General features: G+C 49.0%; 1 protein-coding gene across 5 annotated transcripts in view; it reads right to left on the bottom strand.

Moving 5' to 3' along the window:
- The window catches only part of SLC66A1 (solute carrier family 66 member 1), a 46,430-nt gene extending 24,738 nt beyond the window's left edge, over positions 1–21,692 (bottom strand). For 2 of the 5 annotated variants that reach the window (XR_007353300.2, XM_048825043.2), the window contains exons 1-9: positions 21,575–21,692; positions 19,806–19,896; positions 17,262–17,526; positions 11,525–11,654; positions 9,088–9,175; positions 6,011–6,162; positions 5,315–5,407; positions 4,405–4,590; positions 3,750–3,879 (exon numbers count right to left, since the gene is read on the bottom strand). Coding sequence is in view for 4 of the 5 variants with exons in the window: in XM_048825043.2 (XP_048681000.2) it covers positions 3,784–3,879; positions 4,405–4,590; positions 5,315–5,407; positions 6,011–6,162; positions 9,088–9,175; positions 11,525–11,654; positions 17,262–17,431 (915 nt within the window). In the remaining variant the exon portion in view is untranslated. Of the gene's footprint in view, positions 1–3,123; positions 3,880–4,404; positions 4,591–5,314; positions 5,408–6,010; positions 6,163–9,087; positions 9,176–11,524; positions 11,655–17,261; positions 17,527–19,805; positions 19,897–21,574 lie in introns of those variants that run through there. The other 3 variants (XM_048825040.2, XM_048825041.2, XM_075121111.1) reach the window with 3 other exon arrangements.
- Between the last annotated feature and the right edge of the window lie 1,190 nt (positions 21,693–22,882).

Genomic DNA, 22,882 nt, shown 5'->3' with positions numbered 1-22,882 from the left:
TCTTTTGTGAGCTGCTCCACCTCATGTGAGGGGAAGGTTTGTAGCAGCTGTGGAATCCTGATTACCAAGAGCTACCTGGTGACTAGATGAGGGAGGTTGTGTGGGGTTATACAGCCCTCTCATGGCTGAACCAGTGCTCCTGATTATGCAGAGCAATGCCACCAACTACAAAGCTAGATGGGGGGAAAGCTTCACATATCCTGCCCCTAAGTACCTGTTCATTTTAAAAAAAAAAAAAGCTTTCCTCCCTTTAGTAGCAAAGGACTAATAATTTAGTGCTACTGTGAGCCAGGTATATTAATTCCTTGGTATACTTTATAATGAAAAGTACAGGACTATGAACCAGGCTTCTAAGTCAAGGATGATGAAAACAACCTGAAGTCTTGTGTTCACCTGCTTGCCAGAGCCTGTGCTTGAGCTGTACTGCGAACAGAATTGCTACAGGCTGATTTCCTGCTCTAGGAACTGTACCTACTGTGCACCATCCAGCTGTTTAAAAAAAACCATTCCCTTTCCCCCCCTCTTCCTACAAAAGTTATGAGTTGAAGATTAATCCCCTCACCACCTCTGGAAGGGAAGCTTTAAAGGCAGGTGCTCCCTTTCCTCCTCTTCCTTCAAAAAAAAAAAAATAGTGTACATATTGTGCACATCCCCTGGGCCAGCTGCATCTGGATAACAGTGTCGCTGGCTTCTTGAAGGATGAATGCAAGCACGTGCTAGTTGAGTAGCACTAGTGAACAGCCTCTCTCCCTCTCTGCTTTACAACAGATACAGACAATATAAGCTGTGACCGGTCAGCCTCTTACCTCCTGCCACTGGGCCAGTACTGACTGCCCCTCAAGGCCAAGTGTGCATCAGTAGCCACCAACTGGCCCATTGTTGCACCCATGTGGGGTGCAGTGACCTAGGCTTGTTTGAAGTAGTAGGGATCTAAGGTACATCTACACTGCAGCTGGAGCGTACCTCCTAGTCTGGGTAAACAGATACATGCTAACAGTGGGCAAGCTAGCACACCCGAGAGAACATGGACATTGGGGCAAGGGCTAGCCCCCCAAGCTCGGACCCACAGTGCAGAGGAGGCAGCTCATAGCACAACGTCCCCCCTGCCTTTTTTTAAAATTAAAACCTTGCTGAAGGGGCAGCGGTGCCACGCGAGCAAGGCTGGGAGACGCTCCCACCTCTAATGCAAGTAGCCACAATAGCTCTATTTGACTCGGTAGAAGACGCTTCTGCACTGTATTGTGATATGGAATTGGGGTTCAAGCTCTTCAGCTCACGGGCCCAGACCAGCTACTTTGACACAGATGTAGTGCCAGGTTGGGATGTTCTGCCTGGATTTTGCCCACTCCTGCCTGTAGTAAAGCGCTTATCTCTAAGCCCTAGAAAAGTCCAGGATAAGTAAATACTTTTCACGTTTTACCAATGTGTAAGCCTAAGACCCAAAGAAGGTAATTTGCAAGGTCATAGTAAGAGCTAGGAATAGAATACAAGAGGCCTAGCACCCAACCTCTTGTGCTTGCCCTACCTCTGCCAGTCAGTACTGCCAGGTTAATAGTGGCTATAGATTCCCCCATTCACACACTGCTGTGCTGTACTGGTTCTGTCAGCTAGTTGACCTGTTTCTTCTGAAGGCTCTGTTGTAGAACACTTGTTTCTGCAGCCCGGGAAGGGCCCCGCTACTACTGAGCTGGCGTCAGACTCCCCTGCAAAGTGAGTGCTCCATTTAGCTTTTATGGAATTATAACAGCTTTTTACCTCCCCTCTCCAAATCAGTTTTTCCATGGGAGAGGAGCACTCTTTGCAACTCAGGAACTGTAAAACCCAGTGAAGGATTATCACAGCAGCACTGCCCCTGTCTGGCCTCATACCCAGAATAGTTGCAAGTTCTATCACTAACAATTCTACTTTCAAGGGATTGTGAAATGAAAAGGGGTGGTTAGTGTCTGGTTTAAACCAAAGTATGAGGTTAAGTCTCTCTATGTCACCGAACACCCTAGAATGGGGGAAGAGTAGCTTCCTCCCAGAGATCAAGTTTGAGAATCATCTCTGACTTAGTCATTACCTAGAGAGCTGCCACAGCCTCCTCAGCTACATGATGGCTCAGGGGGAATGTAGTCTAGGCCAGGAGCTTTCACAACATGTTTTTGGGTGGCCTCACAGTATGGTCACTAACTCTTGCTAGTGGCTGCGCTGACCATTTTTCCTAAAATAACTAACTTTAGGAAAAACAAAATGTACCGACTTGTCCCTCGTTATAATTTATGTATGCAATGGGTTTTCAGACTCAGTAATAAGTGTACAATTGTCTATTCTTTACTGGACCTAAACAAAATAGAAAGACATAAGGCACTTTGTTAGCTTTTTAAAAAAAGATTTTCTAGCCATAAGTCTGCTGCTGTGAAAAGTGATATTTGTTAATGCAGCCCCAGCAAGCCCTGGGACAAATTAAGCCCTGGATGGGGGGGAGATGGGCAGGGAGGCAGCGGGGCCTGGGGTTGGAGCCTGGAATCAGAGCCTGCCACTGCATGGAGTCTGAAGCTTGCCCCCCTACGTCCCTGGGAAAGTGGGGAATTGACCAGCTGCCTGCCCCTCTAGTGTTTTTCCTTCAAAGGGGGGCAGGACCCAACCCTCCTGGCAGCCCTGGGAAACAAGCCACAGTTTTGCCCCCTTCTCCCCTACACCAATCACAGTGCAGGAGGCTGTGGCCACAAGAAAAGCCTCTGGTGGCCACACGTGAGAAATACTGGTCTAGGCCCATCCTGCATCTGCTGTCTGGAGCAGTTATCTCCCAGCAACCTCAGCGGACAGCTAATACTTAAAACATGGGTAAGGTGGGGCTGTGAGTGTGGATATACTGCCCATCTTACATGGCAGACAGCTATGGTAGTCTCTGCCAGCATATCTGCTTTAGAAATTAAGGAAAAAGCTTACCTCTAGGGAAAGAATGGATGTGAAAAACTCTCAGTGAGGACCAAATGAAAGTTCACAAGGAGAAAGTGAATGGCCACGGGTAGGGGGTAGTCACCCCACAAGCCATTTTAAAGACTAATTGTACAAGTGGAAGAGAATGGAGACAAGCCAAAACTGAAGTGTCCTTTGGAATCAAAATAAAAACTAAGGGAGGCATGTTAGACAAAGATTTATTTTTCTAGAAAGTTGGCTGCCAAAATATTTCAATAAAATTACACGCACACGTATTAAAACTCCTCTCTCCAACCCCATCACTGGCCTCACTCCCTGCCTTAACTGCCAGAAGAAGAATGTGCAACATTATTCAGATAGGCAAAGGGAGCCACTGAGCCACTGTGCATAAACCCTTAAAGGTGAAGTTAAATGGCAGCCACTCTCAGCATCTGTGTTCATTTGCTTAAAACAGGAAGGTAGACAGCCTCATCTTTCCTCCATCCCCTAGAGATTTTTCATTCTTGCTAGTAATGTCTGATGCAGAGCTGGCTCAGGGCAGCCTTCTGGAAGGGAGGGAGGAAAGTGGAATCAAATTCAGCTAGTTTTTAAAAGTGACTATGATCCAGGTACAGAAATGTCACAATATTTAATCCCTTTTGAGTCATCACTACAAGCAGGTGAGATCTACCAGGAAAGTCCTCTGACAGATGGCCAAGCACTTTCTGCAGGAAGCATCATACCGCACACTGGCTGACATCTTCTTCTGTTAACAGGAGTCACCCAAAAACAGGTCTAGGAACCTGATGGCAACTCGCTATGGCTTAGTTTGAAGCCAGAGTTCTCACCAGTATCCATTCTTGCTTGGGGACAGTTCCTTTGTCAGCTGTCAAGGGGTTCATCTTGCTTGCCAAGCAGGGCCTCTCTCTCAGAAATGCGAGGTCTTCCCTTCCGATAGGCAAGGAATTGGAAGGAGATCTGAGGAGGTGTTAAGCCTTATTTCTGTTACATAAGGTCTAGATAGGAGAAATTAGGAAGCTCTGTCTAGGGAGGAAGCCTTTAGTTCTGGGGGGAACTAGAGGTTGGTTGGTTCTTTCTATGCCAAGAGGTGCATGGTTACCATTGTAAGATGGGGATAATCATGGTTATCTCCTTTGTAAAGCACTCTGAGATCTACAAATAAGGACTATTTCATTGTATTAGGGTAGTGACCAGAGGTCCCAAAGAGGATCAGGGACCCTTCATGCTAGGAACTATAATAAGCATGTATTGTTCCAACATTATTGTAAGAGATCACTGTAACACGGAGGGGAAAGACTTCAGCTGCAAAGCATGGGTTGGCTGTGTAATAGCATCAACAAAAATCTGCCTCTGAACAGCCCTGCCCACTCACCATCCCAGAAGAGACCAGCTTTTTAATGGTTATTTGTGCAGAGCATTAGAAATAACGAGCTGGCAACACCACAGAAACTTGGGGCAGGGAGCATTACCAGAAGAGGATACAATCACATCAAGAGACAGGACCCCCAGGCTGCCAATCAGCCAGGGGAGGTGATGAATGATGTAGTTGCCTTCGTCTTGCCCTCGGTCTGGGTTCTTCAGAAGCACACTTATTCCATACAGCAAGTTCCCCAGCATCACCAAAGCAAAAAGACAGTATGAGACACCTTTGGTAGATTTCCTCTTGAACTGGAAGAGAAAGCCATATTAGAAGGGGCTGGAGAATAAAAAGACTTCCTTGATAGCGGAAATACTCTAGATATACCAGGCATGGATTCCCAGGTGATATGCAAAGGGAGGAGGATCTAGATGATGACTAAGCTTATTGAGTGCTGGTATCCACTCTTTGAAGGACAAGCTTCTTAGACAGTGTTGGCATGCTTAGGGTCACTTGATCATGCTCTGCTGTGACCATAGTAGATACTCCAAGAAGAGCAGGGAAAATTAAAAATGGGAATTGTATCCTAGAGAATTGGCCAGCATCTGTATCCCTTGTTCATCTTGCTCTTTTTCCCCCCCCACTCCCCAAAGATATCCACCATAACAGAATCCTAAATGATGGGGTGGGCTCAATAGCAATAGTCTTTCAGCTCCAGTTGTAAAATATTAAGCAAAATTAGCGTCCCACCTTTACAATGGGGAGAAACAGCTGCTGCATGGAAGTCAAGAGGTTAAATCAATCAGGACCCAGTGTGAAAATACAGAGATGGCCCTTGGGAAGGTTCTGGAAACACAGCTGGTTATTGGCCTGGAGCCCTCTGCCTCTTGCATCAGCAGCCCTTAGGGATAAAGGAAACTCCCCTACTCCCAGCTCTGGAATCTCAGCAGAAAGGGAGCTCCTTTCACCTTCCCCAAGGAAAGATAACCCCAGCAGCGGGTTGGATCCCATCCCCACCTCCAGTGGGTCACTTACATTAGTGTAGATCTGGGGCACTCGGGAGAAGAGATATAACAAGGAGGCGATCGAGCCAACAGTGAAGCCAATGATTTCCTTCTTGGTGAAAGGCTGCAGGGCAAGACATAAAACACCAAACTGTTATGCATTGTACAAGGCACATGCAGAACTGTATCCTTGGATTTACAGGCATCTGGTGGCAGAGGTGAGGTCACATGACCAGGTTTAGCTGATCGCCATATTTGGGTTCGGGAAGGAATTTTCCTCCAGGGCCGATTGGCAGAGGCCCTGGAGGTTTTTCACCTTCCTCTGCAGCGTGGGGCACGGGTCACTTGCTGGAGGATTCTCTGCATCTTGAAATCTTTAAGCCACAAGTTGAGGACTTCAGTAGCTCAGGCATAGTTTAGGGGTTTGTTACAGGAGTGGGTGGGTGAGATTCTGTGACCTGCGTTGCGCAGGTGGTCAGACTAGATGATCATAATTGTCCCTTCTGACCTTAAAGTCCATGACTGACCAAACCCAGGTATGCACTGTTGTCTTTCCACCTGGTCAATAGTTCTTTTGAGTTGCCTGGCTAGCTATTGGCTGAAACGGTCACATGACAAGATTGCCAGCTCTCCCTCTCTGTGGGACATTCCCATTTCAAACTGATTATTCATCTGTCCCACAAATCCTCAGCCTCCTCCCTGCCCCCATATATCAAGAGGGGCTCACCTCGCATCCAGCCACATCCACTGCGGCAGACAGAAGAGTCCTCCTTTTAAATGTCACCGTTTCAACTGTGGAGCCAGCTCTGCCCAGCAAGGATGTGGCTGACACCGTTCCCAAAAAAACGAAGGCAAAGGCTGCATTAATGGGAGCAGAGACTGGGAAGAGAAAGCAGAGGTGAGTTACAAAGTGCCACCAACGAGACGGAGTGAGTGGGTCCATGCACTACACGAGGCAACCTGGATTCCAGTTAAATCTGCATCCCATCACCTCCAGAAAAACCAGGGCCAGTGTCATCCTACAGAAGAGGGAGGCATCAGTTCCGCAGTGGCAGGTTCAGATTTCTCTTGAAGGCAGGCCTTGAATAACCAAGTTCCATTCCTCACATGGTGGTACTGGGGAAGGGCTATGCAATGCATGCGGCAGACATTTAAACACATCACAGGTTAGCAGCACCTGCCTTCAGTGCAGATATTTGATTACTCAAAAGTTAAAGAGTAAAGGTCCCTCCTTTTGCCATTACAAGACCTCCTAGTGAAGAAAGGAAAAACTGTAGAATAAAAGGAAGTCTAAAAATCTACATTCAGTTTCATTGTGGGTAGGTCTGCACTGAAGCCGGAAGGCGTAGCTTCCGGCTTGACGAGAGAGACCCTCACACTAGCTTGATTGCTCCAGCATGCTAGAAACTAAAGTGCAGTCGTGGCTGCAGAACAGGCTAGCCACCCCAACTATGATCCTGTCTGAAACCCTAGGCAAACAGTGCATAGCCCCTCCTGCACTTGGAGTGTGGAGTATGCCAATGTGGATACTCTGTCTAAGCAGGAAGTCACGCCTCCAGCTCCACTCTAGGCACACTCTGTTTCAAGCCTGTGGTCGTATAGTTAGTACCAAGTAACTTCAGAGAGATTAAAAAACCACATTTGCTATCTCATGATAAGGCCAATTCATCCACTATGAAAAAGGAAATCATTCTGAGCTTAACATTCTTAAAAGGAACACTGCCAAGGCTAAAAAAAAATCCTTTAAGGTTTTTCTGTCTTAATAATACTCAACAGCACATACTTAAGGCCCCGATTCTGGTGTAACTCATTTTGTGCCATAGCCTCTCTGATTTTTCTCCCTACATGCTTGTGCTATTTTTTTGTACTCATCTTTAGCAATTTGTCTGTGTTTCCACTTTTTGTGGATTCCTTTTATATATTTAGGTTACTAAAAATGTCCCGATGGAGCCATATTGCTTCTCTTTTCCAGTGCCCCCTCCTATCTAAGGGGGGGGGGAAATCTTCTTGAACTTTGAAGTGACATTTCTGTTACTGCCCTTTTCAACAGTTTCAGGCCCGGACTGCATACCTGGTAAGGAAAAGCATCTACCAAACCCTATATCTACTCTTAACTCTGCCACAGATTCCCTGTGACACCTCAGGCAAGCCATGTCATCTCTCCAACCTCCCTCTCACCGCCCCCCAATCTGTAAAATGGAGATAATAGCACTCACTCCCTTCCTCCTGCCCTTCATCCATTTGTCAATTTAGACTGTGAATTCTTTGGAGGCCAGGGTTATTTCTTGTTATGTGCATGTGCTTTCTCTCTAGGCATTACTGCAATAACGGCTAAGCTGCAAATCACCAGGCTGGTTTTAACCCCTCACCCTTTTAAAGATATTTCTTAGTTTGTTTCCTCCTCTTAGTGTTTCTTCTATGGCTTAATTAATTTTCATACCGTAGTAAATGACAAAGCTAGAACATAGCTGGGAAAGAGGCACTATATAGGTCTAACTCTACTATAAACCAGTCCTATGGAGGAGTTCTACTTAGGCTCAAACACAGAATATTTATCAAAACACAGGGTAGCGTCTGGGGATTAGCAGAGGACCCAAAGCACAGCTGACTGCCATTAATACTGCAGGAAATGCTCTAGGTCAGTGGTTCTCAAGTCAGGGACAGGGGCCCCCTGCGGGGGCTGCCAGCACATTTCAAGGGGTCTGCCAAGCAGGGCCAGCATTTGACTCGCTGGGTCCCAGGGCAGAAAGCTGAAGCTCCGCTGCGTGGGGCTGAAGCCTGGGGCCCTGCCACCCATGACGGAAGCCGAAGCCAGAGCAACGTAGCTTTGCTGGGGCCCCTGTGGAATGGGGCCACGGGTAGTTGCCCGGCTTGGTACCCCTGGCTTTCATATGGAGAAAAACAGCTGAGACACAGGTGGGCCGTGGAGTTTTTATAGCATGTTGGGGGCAGCAGTGGGCGGTGCCTCAGAAAGAAAAGGGTTGAGAACCTCTGCGCTAGGCCAGGGGTTCTCAACCTATTTACCATTGTGGGTCGCATAGGCAGCTCTCTGTATGTTACGTGGGCTGCATCCACACAAATTTTATGATATTATACATTCACAACCTGTATGGCCCTGATGGTGTCACATGGGCCACAGCTGTGTGCTGATTGGGCCGAAGTGGCCTGCGGGCAGCAGCTTGAGAACCACTGCCCTAGGCCAGTATAGCTTTGGTTTACGCTTAGAGGCAGATTACGGAAGCTCCAGGATGCCAAGAGATCAGACTCTTGGCCAGGATAAGCAGCAGCTCAGAAATAGCTAGAGTTCCTGCTCCACAGCTATTTCCATGTTTGTAGACTAAGTTGCAAGCCTTGAACCCAGTAAGTGATTTCACTTGCTAGTCTAGTTGCCAGTCATTTTTTACTAATTTACAGCTAACTGGTATTTACAGTATTTCTCTCTCAATACATTAGTGTTTAGGGGATTTTAAGCTGGCTCTAGCCTGGAGCCCTTTGGGAATTTTTTGGCTTCTTAATCTCACGAGAGAAATCAGATGCTCGCCCCTGTGTGAAAGAGGGCCCTCCTATTGCTAACAGTTGTAATAGTGTAAATTCATGGTACTGCTACCCTGAGGTGTCCTTTGGTCACCATATCCCTGCTGTGCTCTCCTGGCTGAACAGGAAAAATGTTTAAACCCAGCAGGCTGCTGCTTGAGCTCCTCCCACAGCCATCAACATTAGTGCCACTGCAGGAGGAAGCAGCTTTCAAAGTTGCATTTGCAAAATGTAAGTGTTGCCGGATTGCATTAGTAACTAGCAACTCACAGCCTCTGCTCTGGTTCTTGACTTTGTAGTAGAGGTAGAGAGACAACATGACCAAGTCTGCCAGCACGTAGTAAATGGCAGTGTAAACCTGCAGGAGGAAACACAGTCAGTCAGTCATATGGCAGAACTGCCTCCCTCAGCTCATCCACAGATGGACTCCCAGACTCTGCTCAGCCTAGCAGCTTTCCTCAGTCTGATTATAGAGGATCAGCTAATGGCAGCTACAAGGCCCAGCCAGGAAACTCTCCCTTGGTCCAGCCAGAGGCATTGCACACTGGCTCTTATGGTCTCCACAGGCCACATCCAGAATGAGGGACACTACAATGTAGTAGTTATAATCATAGAATCATAGAATATCAGGGTTGGAAGGGACCCCTGAAGGTCATCTAGTCCAACCCCCTGCTCGAAGCAGGACCAATTCCCAGTTAAATCATCCCAGCCAGGGCTTTGTCAAGCCTGACCTTAAAAACCTCTAAGGAAGGAGATTCTACCACCTCCCTAGGTAACGCATTCCAGTGTTTCACCACCCTCTTAGTGAAAAAGTTTTTCCTAATATCCAATCTAAACCTCCCCCACTGCAACTTGAGACCATTACTCCTCGTTCTGTCATCTGCTACCATTGAGAACAGTCTAGAGCCATCCTCTTTGGAACCCCCTTTCAGGTAGTTGAAAGCAGCTATCAAATCCCCCCTCATTCTTCTCTTCTGCAGGCTAAACAATCCCAGCTCCCTCAGCCTCTCCTCATAAGTCATGTGTTCCAGACCCCTAATCATTTTTGTTGCCCTTCGCTGGACTCTCTCCAATTTATCCACATCCTTCTTGTAGTGTGGGGCCCAAAACTGGACACAGTACTCCAGATGAGGTCTCACCAATGTTGAATAGAGGGGAACGGTCACGTCCCTCGATCTGCTCGCTATGCCCCTACTTATACATCCCAAAATGCCATTGGCCTTCTTGGCAACAAGGGCACACTGCTGACTCATATCCAGCTTCTCGTCCACTGTCACCCCTAGGTCCTTTTCCGCAGAACTGCTGCCTAGCCATTCGGTCCCTAGTCTGTAGCGGTGCATTGGATTCTTCCATCCTAAGTGCAGGACCCTGCACTTATCCTTATTGAACCTCATCAGATTTCTTTTGGCCCAATCCTCCAATTTGTCTAGGTCCTTCTGTATCCTATCCCTCCCCTCCAGCGTATCTACCACTCCTCCCAGTTTAGTATCATCCGCAAATTTGCTGAGAGTGCAATCCACACCATCCTCCAGATCCTTTATGAAGATATTGAACAAAACCGGCCCCAGGACCGACCCTTGGGGCACTCCACTTGATACCGGCTGCCAACTAGACATGGAGCCATTGATCACTACCCGTTGAGCCCGACAATCTAGCCAGCTTTCTACCCACCTTATAGTGCATTCATCCAGCCCATACTTCCTTAACTTGCTGACAAGAATACTGTGGGAGACCGTGTCAAAAGCTTTGCTAAAGTCAAGAAACAATACATCCACTGCTTTCCCTTCATCCACAGAACCAGTAATCTCATCTCAATCCCTATCTCTTACACAGTGCTTGTCATCAGTAGAGCTCAAAGCACTTTATAAAGGAGGTCAGTATCACTATCCCTATCTGTAAAATGGGGATAATGTAGAACTCTGGGGCTCCACTTTCACCACCCTGATCTAGCAGGAGAAAAGATGCCCTGCCCTGGATTTTCACCAACTAGCCTTCCCTCCTGTAAGAAAATGAATCAGAGAGAGACAGACTATGCATGACATTGGAACATCTCTTGGTCTTACAGAGTGAAACCTCCTTCCCTCAGGCCACAACCATGACCTAGACAACCTCCAGAAACTCAGGGGCTTCTCTTTAGTTCAGTGCATCCTTCAGAAAATCCACAGGGCAAGAGACGTTTCTTGCCCATGTGCTCAAGAAATTAATTTGCAAGTAAGTCAGCTGATCTTAGCTGCCTGTAATGCTGGATAGAGCAAGACGCTGGCAGAGCCTAGACCCAGAGTCTCAGACTGCACACCAGCCTCTATCCTGGGTCATATCTCCTCTGTCAATCAGAAGGTGATCTTTACTGATCAGACAGTGAGAAGGGTCTGAAGCAAAAGCCCTGAGCCAGACACGCCTGCATATTGGAGAGTTTTGGCTCCAGATCCCAACTGCATGGCTCAGGCCCATCTCTAGTTATTGTAACAATCTTGCCCTATTAAAAAAAGAACAGCAAGCAAATCATGGTCATTCTTTTAATAAGTGTCCTAACTCCACTCACTCCCCCACCACACACATGTGCACACACACACACACAGCACTGGCTAGGGAGTCTCTGTCATACCAATGAGCTCGGTTTTCTCCTCCCTACCACCCACACAGAGAATCAGGACACTACTCCTTGCCAGCCAAAACGCAAATCACACAGAAAAACCTAAATCATTACCTGTAGTGGCAACTGATTGGCCAGGAAAGAGCCTATTAGATTTAAGGAATCTCCTCCTAGCCATCCCAGCAGGAAGTATATGGAGAGAGCCTGGTCCATATTACCTGTTTTACAGGCCTGGTAATATTGTCTGTGGAGGTGGAGAGAGAGAGAGAGAGAGAAAGTTAGCTCTACACAATCAATTCACCAGTACCCCAGTGGAGCAGAGGCCAGAGGTTCCTCGAATGTTGGACCCCCTGATGATCTGGATGCTATGTTAGTTTTTAAACTCCACAGAGGAGTACAAACCAGTACCAGGCTAAGGGCTTATCTACACAGGGAAATTTACCAGCAAAACTATTGCAGTCTAGCTTTACGGTACAGTTCTGCTGGTAAATTTCCTCATGTAGACAAGCCCGAAGGCACTGACTCACCTGTGGTTTTAGCAGGAAGATCTGCAAGGAGCGCTTTCAGTGGGTTCCCTCCCCTCACTGCCCCAGCCCACATTATAGCAAGTCACATACATCAAGAATGCACAACCTTGAAACCCCACGTCATCGGCGTTACTAGTACGGCTATTTTTTCCCCTCTTGTGCCCTTAATCTGGACCTTGTTGAGGCTGTGGAAAGCTGGCTCTGCTGATCTACCAACCAATGAGTGCTGCTCTAACCCCAGAGGGCACAACTATTAATGAGGGCTGACACGGGAAGGGAAGGAGGGTATGGAGATCAACTGGCTTAATCCAAAAGTTCACTCTCTCCACTCCACAAGTTAAACACCATCACCTTTGTGCTGTGGGAAATCCAGAGCAGAACCACTTTAGTCACATAGCCCATGACTGCTGCCTGCCACCCTGCTGTCTGGCAGACAGCAACGGCATGGCTGTCAGAACTCCGGATTATCAAGGGTGGTGCAAGTCACACGGGAGGAGGATTGGCAGGGTTGTGTGGGAAGATGCTTACACACCACCTGCCTGCACTGTGCATGATGTTATCCACCTCTCACTTTCACGAGGGAAATGTTAGGTCTAGTGGTTAGAACAATAGCCTGAGAGCTAGGACTCTGCTTCTCTTCTTCGTTTTGCAACCAGTTCGTTGTATGATCTTAAACAAGTCTTGGTGTCTCAGTTTACAAGCCAGGCACAACCAATGCTGCTTTGGGTCTGATCAAATTTCGAAGCCAGCATGTAGAGAAGGGACACAGGCTACACCTCTATGGCCACTCCCCCTTTCTGAGGCAGCATGGAGAACAGGTTTACCGTACTTTGCAGTAGGGGGAAGTTCAAGGTGCCACCGCTTCCCATCATAGGCAACCTTCTCAAAAAGCAGGTTGCCCTGCATTTGCCTATTGTGAGATGAAGAACTATTGTTCACTGCCAGCAAAAAGCCTGCTCAGTCTGACTCACAGTATCTGGAGCTTCACCGCAGAGGCTAAGACTGCATCAGATGATGATCCCAATCCCCGATCTCCAGCAGTAGCAGCAGGTGATCTGCAATTCAAACCACCTGCTGGAACTCTCCTGGGCTGGCCCTGGGGATACACTGGTTCCTATTAAGCTGCCCCACAGCACATAGGAAAGGCTTCTATCAGAATCCCCAAGGAGGAGGAGCCCATCAATCCACATCAGACTAGAGCATGGTTCCTGCTCACTCTTCTCTGGGTAACTTATCAGCTCAGCAAGTCTGGCTGACACAATCTGCTGATCCAGCCAAATCTGCGTAGGTTCAAGAGTTCGTTTCGCAATGGAAACTGGAAGTCACTCAAGGCAGACATCCCAGAGCGTGGCTGCAAGAGGGGTGGAAGGGAAAGAAACCCCAATGTGCAAAAGGCAGGTTTTCAGGCCCACCATAGAAGACTGCCTGTCCCCATCTCCCCCTTAAATCTATCCAGACAGAAATATTAAAGTCAGATAACAGGCACTACAGTGAAAGTTGCAGCAAGAACTTTCCCCTCCACTAGGCAGCCCCAGGTATTAAGCAGCCCTGGTAGTTTTTTCGCCATGTGATTTCCAGTGCAGCATTGTTCACCCTTCAGCTGGGTTGATGGGCTGTTCACCTCTAACAAGGTGAACCTCCTGCCCCTGTTCCCCAAACAGGCTCTCAATGGGCTGAACCCCCATTTATTTTAAAATGGGATCCACAAACCAATGCCATAAGCGCCTTCTTCTGGCTGACTCTGGAGCAGCAGGTAACTGAATGTTCCCTGAGCTGGGCTCATATAGCCCCTGGCACTCCAAACTTAATACAACCCCTGTGAAATGCGGCTAGGTATGCAGCACACTGGGCAACAAGGGGAAAGGGGAGGGACACTGGGGCAAACTCCCACTTGTACGAGAAGAGCCCTGAGCTCTTCAGCGTCTAGTTTAGACAGCTCCTTGGTTTGTTTCGAAGCGGTATGGATGATTAGGATAGAGGCATCCTCGTTTCTGTCTCCCACCACCTCAAAACAGGTGGTCACCCTCTATTTGTGCTAAGCGTTTTAGAGATGGAAAATGCTAGATCACTTTACTGTAAATCAAGTTGTGTTGTGCGCGTATCCCTGCTTAGCACAGTATTTTATTCTGATTGAAGAGTTATTTATTTGAAGTAATATGCTAGGCACTTGCCAGACATGACCAAGAGCTAAGTTCCTGATAAGCTGCCAGCCGTGGGGCCACACAGCAGCCTATTTAGCGCCGCACAGGCACTCAGGCCCCTCCGCTGGCCCCAACTCAGCCCCGGACCTGCTGCGGCCGGGGGATGGGTGACCCAGCCCCAGCCAGGACCTGTCGCAGCTGTGGTGCCCCTTCCCCAACTCAGTCCTGGACCTGCTGCAGCCGGGGGAGGGCCCGAACCCAGCCCCGGCCCAGACCTGTCACAGCCAGGGGCGGGCCGCCTATCCCACAGCCCTAGCTCAAGAGCTACTGCTTTGGGGAGAGGCGCCTCTCCACCCCCAGCCCAGGTGCTGCTGCAGGGAGAGTGAGCTTGGGGGGGGGGGGGGGAGTCCCGGAGCACCCTCTTGCACCCCAAACCCCTCATCCCTGGCTCCACCCCACCACCCCAGAGCCTGCACCCCCAGCCGGAACCCTCACCCCCTGCACCCCAACGCTCTGCCCCAGCCCTGATCCCCACAGCCTGCACCCCCAGCCAGAACCCTCCTGCCTACACTCCAACCCTCTGCCCCAGCCCTGAGCCCCCCCTCACACTCCAAACCCCTCAGCCCCACCCCATGAATTTTGTTATGTGCACCAATATGAAGGTGATGTGTCATTCCACACATGTGTTTTTAAGGTCAGGCTTGACAAAGCCCTGGCTGGGATGATTTAGTTGGGGACTGGTCCTGCTTTGAGCAGGGGGTTGGACTAGATGACCTCCTGAGGTCCCTTCCAACTCTGTGATTTTGTGATTCTATGTGCAGAAAAAATTAGAGGGAACACTGACCAAGAGTGCTCCCTGCTCCGAATCTGCTCACTATCAGAGGAAAGACAGAGGCTGGGGAAAAGGAAATAAGCAATTTATATAGAGGTGAACTTGATTAACTATATGCAGTCTGACCAAAGCAGATCTTTAATAGGGATTTAGATGTTGGCATGGCAGAGCCTAGATCAGATCCCTTGCATGTCTTCCAATATCTTCGATGTCACTGTCCAAACAACTCACTTCTTTGCACCATGCTTTCTCTGTTGGTCTGGAGCAGACACCAATGCGCCTGGGAGGGTTATGCCCTGTTCACTCCTGGCTCAGTTCATGCTTTGAGAAGCATCTATCCCTTCCTGGATATGTTTCTGAGTCTCCACTCTTCATTCCACTGGGTAATGGCAATGGAAAGATGGTGGGCTAATTTGCCCTACGCCATGTCCAACTCCTGCTGCCTCCCTAGGCAGCTTTTGTTCTGAATAAGATGTTAGTTAGGTGTCCTGCTCACAGAGGACTGATTGGCACCCACCCACTTGGTTAGGTTTTGCAGCCCAAGGACAGGCCTTGGGCAGGGAGAGTACAGCTTTAAAATGATTTGGGAGGTGAATGGATTCCCCTGAGGGCAGTTGTTAGCCAAGGATGCTGGCATCACTTCAAGATCTGACCTGACCTCCAAGTCCCCGAAAGAGTGACAGCTGATCTGAGATGGGGCCGCACCAGTGCTATAGGGGCCAGGAACAAACTGGTCTCTCTAAAGACAGGGGACCTACAACGGGAGAAGAGGGGATGAAGTCTACATGCTAGGACAGAGTGATCAGATACCATTGTGCCAGCTCTTCTCCAAGGTGCTGATGGCATTTCCTTCTCAAAAGCTGGAAAACAGGATGGGAGAGGAAGCTTAGGAGGTGAAAATGGATGGGGTGGGGGGTGGTGTTGATAGTCCCTGATGGATTAACTGGCAACAGTAGCATCTCGCCCATTATGGGATTTGGGTTTTGTAAAACGGTTCATTGTCCGGGTGCCTAGCACACATGGGGAGATATTTGCCTGGATCTTCAAAGTGTAAGTGCAGGCTAGCTCTGCCCTACTTAGTACCTGCCACAGACTCTTCATAGAAAGTCTAGAACAGAGGCAAAAAACCCCACATGTGAAAGCAGTGAGAAGAGTTGCTCCTGCAGGTGGGCAGAGAACTCGCCACTGAAAAACAAGAACTAAACTATTGGGGGAGGCAGAGCCATCAATGCCTTCCTGGAGATCCTGCCTTACGAGGGCAGAATATGAGAGACTGCTTTCCATTAGTCACTAGCTATTATTTAGCTTAGTCAGTCACTACCCACCCTGGTCTAACTGGGCTAAGCAGGTAGCTGGAAGCTGATGGCCAGATAGACTGGGTTTAACCAGTCAGCAAGGTAGTGACACATGCCTTCCAGTTACAGCAAACACCCAGCCTTGACCCACTTCCAAATCTCCCCACTGACAGTTGTGCCTTTTATAGGGGTGTCTAGGGCAGCAAGAGTGAAACAGACATGCTCATCAATTGTATGCAGATGGATTGCATTCCTAAACTCAAGAATGAGTCACTTCCTGGTTTAGGAACAGTCACAGTGGGTTAGCCCTAATATGGCAGTCCAGCCATACCCACACCTTCCCATTCCATGTGGGCTGTGGACAAAACTCATCTTCCAAGAGACTGCTGAGCTCAGCCTCTCCAGACTGCTTTCCTCAGAGGTTTTTCTGCACATGTGATCTGCAAGTCAGTCTGATGGGTGAGGGGGGGCAAAAAAAAGACAAACACTGCTGATCTGCTAACTTGCTCACCACAATTTATGCATAAGCAGAAGTTCCAGTAGAGTAACTGCCTCTCTAATTGTGAGACAACCTCACTGTATATTTAGAAATGGAAAAAGCTCTCAGAGCATCTGCATTTTCCTTGTGCCATCCAATCTACAGTCTGTCCTTTTAACAGCTTTGATCCTGAAGGAGCCCAAAGTGTTATGCAAACTAATACACATAAAGGAATCACTTCAACCACTGAGATGCACCTACCTTGTGGACGGAACACTACAGCTGTTTAACAGCATATAGCGGCATTAGCAACGAACTATGCCTTGTTTTGTGTGGATGACAAAGTTGAAGTTGTAAATTGAACTACTATTCCTTCTCCACTAGCCCTCTCCCCATTTTAAACTCAGCCCTTAGACCAGTCAAGTGGCTGTGCTCAAGATCTCCAATGAGGGCTCCTGGCTTTATGTTTTGGAAGCCATCACAAATGGAGAAGGACAAAACTCCAGCCAGATCTAAAATCCCCTCCACTGGGCATCCAGGACACGCACCTGGTCTGGCAGCATAAGAGTCTTACTTACGGGAAGGAAGCCGCTGCAAAGCAGAAGATGGAAACCAGACCCAACACAATACTGGCGAAGTCCCGGATATCCTGGGCACACTCACTGAACACATCCCACACCCATTGGGAGCCATTGGGACAGTCTGAGAAATTCCCTCCTAAGGAACCTTGCCAAAGCTGTGAGTCCATAGCACCGTTAGCAAGGGCCAGCCTGCCCTTGAGGAAGGAGGCTGCAGTGGTCAGACAGCAGGAGGGATATCTTTATCCAGAGCCAGACACTGAACCTGTTGGAATAAATGGGGAGAAGGAAAGAGCCTTTATTAACAACAACAAGGGACCAGATGGCTCCTTTGAAGGCTAGTTTGTTGGTTTAAAGCTGGCTCATCTTGCAATTAAACAGTCACTATCTCATGGGCCTTTAGTGGCCTAGTGGAGAGGTAGTCACAGACTGAATTCCTTTATCAGCAGGCCAGTCTCCAGAACTGTTAACCCAGCACTAAGTTCACTATAAACAAACGTAAGGTCTACGTCTTTCCAGCAGCCCACAGGATTATGACACACATCCCCTTGCTCAGCTTGTGCTTCTCACCAAAGCAAATGCTCAAGAGTGGGTCTTTAAAACAGATTTTTAGGAGAGTCGGTGACTGTAGGAAGTAGATCATCTGGCCCTGGTCACCTGTGTTCATCAGTAATGACTGAATAAGAGATGCAGTAAGACAGCAAGGGGGCCCCTTTGCAGCTGCAGAATATTTATTTCTTCCTCCTACTCCCTAGGACCTCATTTATTTTCCTTCCAAAGGAAGAGTCAGTGCAGAGAAAAGAAAAAGCAAAGGGCTGGGTTTGTTTTTTTTTTTAAAAACTGAACCAGACACCTGCTAATCTGTCAGGCTGGCCTGGTTGACTGGCTGTGCAGAAACTCATGCTAGAGAGTCTCATTTTCAAATCAGAACACCTGAATTGCCTTCTCTTCATTGAAAGCAATTCAGCACTCAGGGTGGAGAGGGGTAGCGCATGGAGTCACCTCCGCTTAGGAGTAGCTGGGACAGGTTGCTGCTTGTGGGGAGCCGCCTGAGTGCCCTCCTCCCAGATCTGGCACCTTGCACCCCCTCCCGCTGCTTCAAGTCCCCTCTCGCACCCAAACTCCCTCCCAGAGCCCCTGCTCCACATCTCCTCCGGCGTCCCAACCCCATGTTGGCCCCACGCCAAGTGGGCTATGAACTGGAATTTCAACAAAGATCAGAAATGCTGGTTTATAGAGCTTTCCGGTTGGGGAAGTGCTGGATAAAACAGCTTTTACTGTATTTTGTTATCACATACTCTGTGGAGAGCTGGTCCCTATTGTGCATTGATCACACAGAAATTGCTCCTGCACCGCCAAAAGCAACAGGGGGAGGTGAAAATTTCACAGTTAGGAATTCTGAGACATTTCCGTTGGAACTCTTTTCTTCCACTAACTCCCCAGCATATCTTAATTAATGTAGGCTAGCTACATGCACTAACTCAGATCTCCACTGACTAGTGGGGATAGTGTGTTCTGACAATGAAAAGAGGTAGGCTTATTCTCTCCCTCCAGATTTTATGTTGGAAGCAGGACTCTCCCCTTCCTTTTCTGAGAAATGATTGTAGATTGAAATGTTTTCAGTATTTTGAGAGCAATCTACTGCCAGGCAAGCTACTGAGATGCACCCAAAGCTTTACCTACACACTACCCAAGGAGGACAGAGACAATGACTTCTCCAGCCAAAATACCTTTGTGAAAGGATCTTTGTTCAGAGTTTAGAGATTTAACTCCAGACATGAGATCAGGTGAAGCTGGTGCCAATACATTTGTGCATTGTCAACTCTACTCAGCTGCAGATGCTGGTCAGAAAAGTTTCCATTTCTTATTACCACTATGCCCAAGCCAAGCAGGGCTCTGTTACAAACCCCTAAAGTTGTTCCTTGAAGTACAGCAGCTGAAACTTGCACTTTGGCTACCCTTTGTAAGCCTGAATGACTAACCACAAGGTCTCAATTTCATACACAGCTGAGGTACCTCCTCAGTTCATTTAGCATGGTGTTTGTAATGCTTTACAAACACACTCACAGAAGACTTAAATTACACCCCATGAGCAGAAGGTGCATAGCAGCTGATCATTATGTGCCAACAGCGACCCACTTAATAATGATCCCTTAACTCTTCTTCCATCAGAAGAGCTCAAAGCACTTTACAAAAATAAATTAAATCTCAAAAATACCTGTGAGATTGCTATTCCCATTTTACAGATGAGAAAACTGAAACCAAGTCTCAGGGGCTTGTTCAAAGCCAATCAGTCACAGAAGCCAGATCTCTTAAGTCCCAGGCCTACACCTGATCTATCAAGCAAAGATTCAGTTGTAAGAGAGGAAAACATAGTAACTGCAAAGGGGAGGTACCAACTGGTACTGACAGAAGTCTATGATGCCGACATTGCCACAGTTTAATCACAGCTCCATGGGGTCTAATGAGACTTGGCTCTCCTCTACACTGCAAGGGCGGCCTTTGCACTGTCATAATACTTCCCCTCCCAAGCTACAAGCATACCTGAAACTTCAACAGCATCATGTCTGATGATTCAGAACTGCCCAATAAGCTCCCAAACCACAAGCACCTCACAGTGACAGGAAAAAGTAACCTTAAAGCAAAATGAAACATAGCAATTGATTGTATTTCTAGGTTAATCTTTCGTTAAATAAAATTCTGGTGTAGATGAAGGGGCGGGGAGGGGCAAAGAGAGGTTATTAAATACTAGTAAATTGGGAAAGGAGGTTCAAGTCATTCTGGTCTTCCCATAATGGTGGAAATCTCTTATCCTGTTCCTTCTGAGCTGTCTTCTCCCATCTACAATTGTGCCAAGTGCTTCCAGGAACACTAGGTATTTCCTAGTAAAGCAGGTCCAGGGCAGAAATACTAGTGCAAGATTCTGCAGGTAGGCAAAATGCGCACTCCATATTGGCATTTTGCACAAAGGGACAGAGGGCTCATCACCCATCCTAGAATGTGGGTGACCATACTATACTATAGTTCATCCCATTTCCCAGCCACCACAGGCCCACAAATGTCAGTTTAAGGGCCTATGAGAAACATCATTATGTTGGGATATTAGTTGATAGCAGTTGAAGTCCTGTTAGATCAGGGGTTCTCAAACTGGGGGTCGGGATCCCTCAAGGGGTCACGAGGTTATTACATGGGGGGTCATGAGCTGTCAGCCTCCACCCCAAGCCCCGCTTTGCCTCCAGCATTTAGAATGGTGTTAAATATATTTAAAAAGTGTTTTTAATGTATAAGGGGGGGGTGTCACACTCAGGGGCTTGCTGTGTGAAAGGGGTCACCAGTACAAAAATCTGAGAACCCTTGTGTTCGATCATCAGTTCTCTCAGCCACAGATCGTTCCCCATCACGGGTGGGAAGGGCACACTTTCCCTGTGTTAACAGTAGTTTCTATTTATTTGGTTTTCCAGGACTTTCCATTGAATTAAACACTTCAGGATCAGCTTTCTGAGTTAGAGTCCAGTCCGGACTGTTCAGCACTGTAGCTAACAGTACATTTGTAAACAACCCACAATGCTAATGCAGTTGGCTATCCCATGACGTCCAGGGGTTAAAATAAGGAGGAGCAGGGTGGGAGATAGGCTTAAAAAGTACAGTCTCTCCCTGGCTTGGGATAGCAGTGGACCCTTGCAGCTGCTTCTCCTTCTTTCTGCCTAGTGTGGGGAAAGCTCTCCCGCACTCAACCCTTCAATCTACTTCAGTCTCTCCTGTGCCCGGGCATTGCAAGGTGCCAGTCCCAACTACGACCATGGGACAGGGGAAGAGACCATCCAGCGAACCCTGCAAAGGGGGTGGAGAGAGACAAGGGGGCTCTTCACTGGGAAACAGGGGAGAGTTCTCTTGAGTTTCCTCCTTTGAGCCCTACGCAATAGGCAGCCCAGCATCAGGAGACCTGGTTCTTGTCCCTACGCACGGTCACGGACGGACCTTGAGCCAACCATGTCCCGTGCCTCAGTTTCCCCCCCAATCTGGGGATAATGACGCTGCTCCCCCCCCCCCCCCGCCCGCCGCCCCACTCGCTCTCTGACGCAGCCGGAGGCAAAGGCGGGCAGGGTTAGGACCGGAACTTGTGCTCGTTGGGGTGGGGGCGCCGGGCGGAGAAGAAAGGGGGGGACGCGAACGCCAGCTTCGGCGGGGCCGGGGCCGAGGGGCCGCGCATCGTCTCCCAGACACCCCCCCCCCAGGCCTCCGCCCGCCGCGCCCCCAGCCCAGCCGCTCGCCGGGGCCCTCGCTCGGAGATACCCCGCCGGGGCCCCTCTCACCGCTCCGGCTCCGGCTCCGGCTCCGGGCTTCTCGGCGGCTTCCCCGGCGGCGTTGGGCGGGCGGAGCGAGAGACGCCGTAGCCCGCGGCCGCCCGTCCCGGGCTCTTTGTCAGGCGCGGTCATGTGACCCGCCGGCTTCCCTGCCCGCCCGCCCAGAGCCGCCCGCCGGGCAGGGTCCCCGGGGCACACGGGTCCCGTGCGGGGGCAGTAATCGGGGCTCACATACCCCCCCCCTCCCAGGGCAATGCCCCCCTCTGTGCAGTTACCCCTCCCGGGGCAATAACCCGCACCCCCAGGGCACATAGATCCCCTCCAGGGAAAATAACCCACACCCCCAGGGCACATAGATCCCCTCCTTGGACAATAGCCCCCACCAGACAGGCCACATTTAGTCCCCCTGGGGCAATAGCCCCCTCATGTGCAATTACCCCCATCCAGGGGCAATAACCCACACGCCCAGGGCACATAGATCCCCTCCCGGGGCAATACCCCCCCGGGTGCAGTTACACCCCCAGAGGCAATAACCCCACACATATACCGGCTCCTAGGGCAATAGTGCCACCATTGCCAGCACACAATTCACCCATGGGTGTAATAAACTCCCTGTCCCCAGGCCTAGGCCCACAAACCTTCCTAGGGACAGTAATGGCCCAGGAAGAAAAATCCAGGGACTCATTCCTTTCCCGTCCCCACATGCTATTTACGGAAAGACTAGTTCTCTTCCCCCTCTCTGCCCCCCCCCCCCCCCAGTATCCTAAAAGGAGTCTCTTTGGGGCTAAAAGGATTTGAACTACACACAATGGGGGCCTTGTCTGCGTGCGTGGAGGTTTTTCCTTAATTCTTCCCCATGTTCTATAGCACCAGTGCAGCTCAACCAACGATAGGAGCAGTGAGAGCACTAGGCCCTTACGCTTTTGACCATGTGCCATCTAGACCTGCTCTGATCAGGGGGACCAAACCTATTAACTAGCCATAAATATGAAATGTGACAGGGGTGGAGGCCATCAAACAGGTCCAGGGACAACACCCTGGCAAGAAGCCCTGCTCAACAACCTCTAAGTGCTGGGAGGGGAAGGGTGCTTGGTTTATTACCAGGGTGCTGTCCCTGGACCCAGTTGGGGCTCTCTTTGTTGTATCAGCCACTGGCTTACAGGTGTCTGATAAATGTGAAGCTCCATCCCCTGGCAGCTGACAGAGAAAAAGCTTTTTGGTTTCCTCATCCCAGCCCCCAACTCCAGGGCCTGTAAAAACACACCTTTTTGCAGAGAAGACATAGTCTTCGTTAGCGTTTGGGGCTAAAGCCCCCAA

This window comes from Caretta caretta, chromosome 18 (assembly GCF_965140235.1).
Source record: "Caretta caretta isolate rCarCar2 chromosome 18, rCarCar1.hap1, whole genome shotgun sequence".
Taxonomy (NCBI): domain Eukaryota; kingdom Metazoa; phylum Chordata; order Testudines; family Cheloniidae; genus Caretta; species Caretta caretta.
Note: the sequence above shows the minus strand (reverse complement) of the source record. Positions and strands in the feature narration are given on the sequence as shown.